Genomic DNA, 7,287 nt, shown 5'->3' on the forward strand with positions numbered 1-7,287 from the left:
CACAGTGAATGCAATTGCACCTTGGGCTACAACAAAGAACATATAATGTGTCTTAACATATGTAAGAGATTCAGCAGAGGAGATCTTCTCTTCACAGGCGTTTCAACAAAAAGCACTAAATATACATAAAACTGAGTCTGAATGCATCTCTTGCCAAAGCCTACTTGGCTTGTTTTGTCTTTATTTTTGCATTCAAAGTGAAGGCGAAGACTGAGTGCAGTGCCAAAGCTGGAAGGTCATTCTTTGAGTCCTGGATGCTGCCGGGTGTAACTTCTGCTGCATGCTCATATCTGAGACTTATGCTGGTCTGATCTTCTGAACTGGCATTTTAATTCAGATCAGAGCTCGACATGAAGCGTAGGAGGACGGAAACGTGCGGTGTACCGACCCATGAGATGCGTGATGGTGAACATCGGACATCTGATGGTTGTCAGCGATTCAGACCTTACTTTAAATTTCCAAAAGCAGAATGAAAACGGGAAAACCCAATAATTATTCAAGTATTTTGTCATACTATTCAGTGCATATTGATTGAAAGGCTTGTCAAAGTCAACCATTAATCTTACTCCGCTTTATCTTATATTCTTTAGAAAAAAAACTTCATTATGTGGGTTAAAGATGAGAGTGATTAATTGTAAAAGAGTGTCGTAGTATGGATGTTTGTGTGGAATTACATTTTGATTTCAGGCTTAAAATTATGCACATTTGTTATTGAATCATCAAACACACTTGTCATTGCCAAGACTGAGAGGTGTAAGGTTCTTTCACACACTGACACGCACACTTTCACTCGTCCAAAACCTGTGAGACTCACATCGGATGGTAACCTCAGTATTTCTCTAGGATGGGTAATTAAGGGCCCCGGGGAGGACCAACCCGTAGGATCTGCTGTAATTACCAGCAGATCGAATGGCCCGACAGACTGAGGAATGGGTGTAGATAGCAGTTATGGCTGGGTCTGTCTGAATTAAAAGCAATAAAAATCCTGTAACCTGTCCAACTCTCCCGTTTACCCCATTTATCCACTCATCACTCCACCCTCCACCCAATTTACTCCATCATCAAATCTTTAGGCTCACGGGGCCAAGCTGGAGTACTTATTAACTCATAGAAGAACCTCTGTAAAATCAAGGAAGTGGACAATAATGACAAAAAAAAAATACAATTTATATATCACATTTTTATATTATTTTTTATTTTCTCTCTAATAGAAAACATTTTCATTTCGCCAGCCGTTCATCTCCTAAATTAGAACCTTTCAAAATCAACTCCTTCTAACAGCATCTTCTTTCTCCGCCATCTTCTCCCTTCCAGACCCGCTGGAAATGGAGTACGAGGAGGCGGTCAGTAAGGTGACACTGCAGCAGGTCATCCGTGACCTGGAGCCGTCCACCAGTTACACGTTCTACGTCAAGGCTTACACATCCCACGGAGCCAGCAAACCCTCGGAGAGCATTGCAGAGAGCACTCACGGCGAGGGTGGGTCTGACTTGCAGAGGAAGCTCATCTCTCACCATTAAAATCACTTACCGCAGCGTGCAAGAGAGCAGGATCGGACCAATTACCCTGGGATTACTTCTTTTAGTATCTTAGACCTGATTTATGATGCCTGCTAATCTGGTTTGGTTTAGCTTCGGATTTGACAATTGTTAACGTCAGATCAAAAAGCTGATTACAAAGATTATTAAACATAGAAGATAATAAATATGATACATACAAATGCAATCTAATTTTGACATATTGTTGATCACTTGCATTTGGTTTATTTTTCTAAATATTAAAAGACCAAGCAACCCCATTGTTGTTAGAAATTCAAGTATTTTTGTTAGTTTTCCCTATGCTGTTGACTAGTCTGTGTTTTACGGTGATCCTTTTTCAACCAGTTCCCACCTGCTGCTGTTCTTCTGACTGACATGTTGTTTTGCGTTGCAGTTCCCGCTCCTCCTTCCCTCTTCACCAAAGTGTTGAACAGCAGCGTTGTACAAGTAACGTGGGACTCTCCCTCTAAGATGGGCCCACATCAAGGCTTCAGACTCTACTACAGGAGAGCACACACACCACTGTTCGTTGGTCCCATCCACTTTCTTCGCAACATCACTCAGTACAACATCACTCAGCTCGGTGAGGCCCACTGCTGCACAGCAATTGCAAGTTATGATGAGGGGGGGCGGGGAGGGTGTGTGTGTTTTGTTGGCATTCAAACTAAGATATTCTTAAGCTGCTACAATTGTGAGATGATTTGCCAAAATGTATTAACAATGGCACAATTTAATGTTTGCTACAGAAAATAGTTGGATGATGAGCAAATGGAAATTCTCTATATTTTCTCTTCTAATGCACAAGACTTAAGAAGCCAGTAAATGTAATGGTTCTTCAGGCTTTTTGAAAGTTGTAATGTCTTTTCGTGGGACTTTGGCTGCTTTATGTACATTTTAGACACTCTCTACTTCCTAAATCTTGGCTAAACGAGAGCTCTGATGCACTGATTCTCATTCTATCCAAGGCAAATGTTGTTGTATTATTATTTTTAAATGCTGTATTTCCTTCATGGCTCATGCTGCAGTAACTACCATCACTTCAGGATGATGGTAGTTAATGTCCTGCTCAGTACTGCAGTGTAATCTAATGTCCTCAGAAGGATAAAAGTGAGAACATAAAGCACATCATTTTAGAGAAACAACAAAAAAAAGCATTTCTTTACCATAATAATGTTAATTCTCTAATCGTTTTCAGATTAGGAAACATATTCTTTCTTTCCTTCTGAGAATAGTTTTAGGTTCATGTTCGGTGTCCTGTGATGTAAGCTCTGTTTTAGTCTATGAACAAATGTGCAGAGGGCTTTACACACAGAGTGGCATTATGCATTCTTTATAAAGTCATTAAACATCATCAATCACAGTTCTTATACTTAAGGTTAAATAAAGAATGATGTTCCCAATGCTAGCATATCTCATTAAGGTTGTCATCTAAAATGATTATCCTGCCATGAAAGACTTAGCAATATGGATTACATTACTAAATATTAAAACTGAATTCATATGGTTAAAGAGCTCAACAATATCTTATTCTGACTAAAAGTTGAAAAGATTATTATTACTTTTTTTTTTTGCCTTTTTTCTGTTTTACTCTCTTCAGATTCTTCTATGGTTTATGAGATAAAGCTGCTTGCATACAACCAGCACGGAGACGGGAATGCCACCACCAGATTCGTCTCACTTCGCGAGGCACTGGAAAAATCTGGTGATTTATTATTTTTGTTTGAATAACCGCCATACTGTCACACATGACCCTCTTCATCTTCTCTCTGAATACATCAAGTTAACCCATCATTCCTACGTGAACCTCACCGTTCCCTCACCAACACGTTCTGCGTTTCTTCAGTGCTGGACGGCTCGTGTGACTGTGTGAAAGACGAACACAGCAAAACCTCCACCACCGGCATCATAATTGGAATCCACATCGGTGTGACTTGCATCGTCTTCTGCGTGCTCTTCCTCGTGTTCAGCTACCGCGGCAGGTCAGCGCAAACATCCCCGGCAATGAGTGAAAACAATGGAAGCAACCTGCCTGCATTTTCTAGGGTTAATGTTCATACAGCAGTAAAGTGTGTTATATATACGTGTGCGTGTGCGTGTGTGTGTGTCTGTTGGTGCAATCTCCAGGCTAATGATGTGTAAGACAGTTCAGGCCACCCCCCAGGCAGGGCACAGCGCAGTCCTGGAATCCTCTTCCTCTTCTCAGGGGGCCTCTGGGCTCAACAGGGCTGCCAGGAGAGAGATGGAGGTCAATGGCAGCGCTGCAGGGAAGAAAGTGGTCGACAGCAACGAGCTGGAGAGACTCTTCACTCAGCCCAACACGCAGGATGCCTGCATGGTGTGTGCTGACAAACAGAGCTGTGGTTCAGACGTAAAGTGGTGGTTCTTTAAACAAATATTTAAATTGATTTTGCAATGTTTTAGTTTTTTTTTTTCTCGTTTTTTCTGTAAGAATAAGAATCAGCCCTACTGAATGAAGTCTCGGCTCTTCACTGAAAACACACAACCCAAAGTTTTAGTGTGCAGATCCAGAATCCCACAAAATTTGAAATGTATTACATTTGTTTTGTTTTAGTTTTATTAATAAACTGAGGTACATTTACCACTACAATAGTGAAAAATGCAGCCACGGCCATCAACAGTATGAGGGTGAGCTCCAAGTGATGTGGCACTCAGGCACTCTACTTTGTTTTTTGCTCATTTTCATGTATCTGCAATTCCCATTGAAGAAAAAAAAAACTGAAATAATGAAATTATGAATTATTCCAAATACTGAAACATTTTTAAAAAGTCAGTCATTAATTTATATTTAGAGTAATAAGTTCCAAAACAAAGCATTTTCAACAAAAAAAAAATAACATTAAGTATGTGGTTTAAACATATACACATTTTGTGAAAAAACTTGACAGATAAGAAAATAAACTGTAACTTAAATGACTTCACACACAGATCAATAAACCCAAGTAAATGTTTTAATACAAATTTCTCACTTTCTTTTTTGTCACTTATCCAAATTCTTTTCTTAAATATTTTGTTATCTCTGTTAGCATCTAATTTATTATTTACCAACCATTGTAGAAACTGTTTTCTGTCATGATTCCTCCTGACAGCAGTCTGGTGTTTTTGTATATGTGATGGAACTGGTTCACGGTGTCGTTGATACTTTAAAAATGTGGAGTTGCTGCTAATGCACCCGTATTTTTGTCGTGTTGTAAGCAACGTGTGAAGCAGCCAAAATAAATTTTTACCTGTCAGGAACAGTCTAATTTAACACTTAATCTTTTTTTTTTTAGTCCACAGAGTTAAAGTTGAGCTTTTTATAAATAAATGTTGCACTTAAATAGACATAATCACTTTGTGATCTTATAGCTAAATAATATGCTAAAGTTAAGCAGTAGGTACTGTCTGAAAAAAGTGAAAAAAAAAAAAGAATTAAAAGGGGAACATTGTGGTCTTTTAAACAGCCATGTTGGTATTTGACTTGCATCTCTTGTTTGCTTGTTTTTTTTTTTTTCAGTCAAACTCTTACATTCTGAACAACACCCAGCTGTCGACGATACCTTTGGATGAGTTTGTAGAGGAGAGGGAGACGCCGTTTCGGGAGCACTCTTCAGTCGCTGCGGCTCAGCCGGACCAAGGCTAATCATGTATGAAGGCCCGTTCACATTCGACACTTTTAGTGTCCACTTAGACTTTTCTCTCACTCAGGTCGACAAGTGTTTCTTTTCAAAGTATTCTTTCCTTTTGTGCAAAGACATTTTTTTATGAGTAAGTTAAGAGGTTCTGGAGGATCTGGGACGGTTTGATGGGATGTTTTGTTCATTTTATGGTGTTTGGCAGCACAGAAAATAGAGACCCCTGAATGTCCTTGTTGAAAATGTATTTTTATGTTTATATGAGCTGTCGCTGGGGAAATTTGAAATAGTCACAAAATTGCATCAATTTGTGCACACAGGTGTAATTTACGCTATTATTTTTGCATTAAAATTTTCCTACAAAATAACCTGCAAAATCAGAGTCGTAATATTTCATGAAACATTCCCAAAAAGAGAGAATGTTGTAAGGTCTGCTGGATGGTGCTATATAAAAACAATTAGCTGGATGAGCCCCAAATATATAAAATGCTTTGTTCTGCTGTGCAGAAGTCAGGTTTTCTGGATTTTGTGACTACTTCACATTTTTTCTGAGACCAGACTTTGAGATGCACATGCATACCCACATTCTGACCTTCTCATCCCTTCGTCGAAGCGGTTATAAGTTCTTGGTCTTATCTCTGTGCATCTGTGGATGTCAAAGACTCGCTGCCTGCTCTTAACCACCAATGAGTCCACCTCCGTACTCAGAAAACCTCAACCTTCTTCCAGGGATTCGATATCTTCTGTCTCAGGACTTTATTTCAGTAATATCAACATTTTTTTTTTTTATGAGTTTTTGGCCTTCATGCAGGTTCTAGACTTGGCTGTGTGAACCTTACAAGTGGATTTAAGCCTACCTCAGCCGGAATGAATGTGTTGCGGGAAGCTGTAATGACTTTACCTTCCCCTGTGCTCACGATCACTCGACAAATTTGGAGGAACCAGTTGGTTGCGTAACTGCGACATCAGGTGCTGCTCTACCTCAGAAGTCAACAATCGTCTCTCCTTCTTAATGATGTAAAAACGGACAAAAGAGCATCCAACATAAAGCACTTCCAAATGCTGAAATTACTGTTCTACCTCAAGATAACAAAGTTAATGTTGTCACTGTTGTTGTTGTAGTTTTTTTTTTTTTTTTTATTGCATAATGAAGACCCTTCTTTTTCTCCCCTTGTTGTGAAGTCCTGGCTCCCCTCCCCGCCGTGTTGCTGAATGTGATGTTTGTAGAGTGTCGGTACCTCATGCAAGATGACAGACAGACAACATTGTATACAATGAGTTGAAAAATATGTGTGAGCTAAGTTGGGAGCCATCTTCCTTTTTATTTAAAGGTCACATTTGTCAATAGCGATAGGTTGAGTGTAAGGAAAAGTTCATTAGAGATACACTGCGTTGCTGTTTATATCCTCACGAGTATTGAAGATGAAAAAGATCTGATATTTATTGTCAAGCTAAACCAGAAACAGTATATTATCAACGCAACTACAGGTGGTGCAGTGATTATTGTCGCTTTCTGGGACAATAAAGGCTGTTTCTATTATATTCTTCTATTTTATTAATACTCTATAGTTTTGTTTTTAATCGATTTAATCCTATCAGACAGATAATGGAGAAATAAAGAAAAAAATGAAATTATTTTTCTATGATTACTGGTGTTAACACTTTAATGACTACATTTTAGTAAGTTTTTGCTGGATATGAGAAGATCAATGCTACTCTTTTATCTATCTCTCCATCCGTTTTTGTCCAGCTGGCAATCAGAGAAGTTGAGTCAGCAGAACCGGGCAAAAACTTTTAACAACAAATGTGTAGCTAATTACTCTAGATCTCTATGCTGTTGGTTAGTAAAAGAAGCAACAGCATCCCAGAACACAAGACTTGGCTTATTTACACTGCCTTATTCAAAATATTCAAACATTTTAACTTTGTCGGTCCGTCTACAAACCTTAATCAAAGTTATTGGGATTTTATGTGAACCAACTAGACAAAATAGTGTATATTTGTGGCGTGGTGGAAAAATAATACATTGCTTTGAAAGATCTGAAAAGTATGGTGGGCATAAATATTCAGTTCCCTGGGTTCAGTGGATTGAGACCAGATTTGATCATCAGTTTTCA

At 38.8% G+C, this 7,287-nt stretch overlaps 1 protein-coding gene across 2 annotated transcripts in view; it reads left to right on the forward strand.

The window, feature by feature from the left end:
• The window catches only part of igdcc3 (immunoglobulin superfamily, DCC subclass, member 3), a 60,080-nt gene extending 53,105 nt beyond the window's left edge, over positions 1-6,975 (forward strand). Inside the window, exons 9-14 of one of the 2 annotated variants that reach the window (XM_007554017.2) lie at positions 1,315-1,479; positions 1,933-2,121; positions 3,136-3,240; positions 3,382-3,517; positions 3,663-3,873; positions 5,053-6,975. In XM_007554017.2, coding sequence (XP_007554079.2) covers positions 1,315-1,479; positions 1,933-2,121; positions 3,136-3,240; positions 3,382-3,517; positions 3,663-3,873; positions 5,053-5,178 — 932 coding nt within the window. In that variant the 3' untranslated portion in view covers positions 5,179-6,975. Of the gene's footprint in view, positions 1-1,314; positions 1,480-1,932; positions 2,122-3,135; positions 3,241-3,381; positions 3,518-3,662; positions 4,243-5,052 lie in introns of those variants that run through there. The other variant, XM_007554016.2, reaches the window with a different exon arrangement.
• The last annotated feature ends 312 nt before the right edge of the window (positions 6,976-7,287 follow it).

The sequence above is a fragment of the Poecilia formosa genome, unplaced genomic scaffold, assembly GCF_000485575.1.
Source record: "Poecilia formosa unplaced genomic scaffold, Poecilia_formosa-5.1.2 Scaffold61, whole genome shotgun sequence".
In the NCBI taxonomy this organism is placed as follows: domain Eukaryota; kingdom Metazoa; phylum Chordata; class Actinopteri; order Cyprinodontiformes; family Poeciliidae; genus Poecilia; species Poecilia formosa.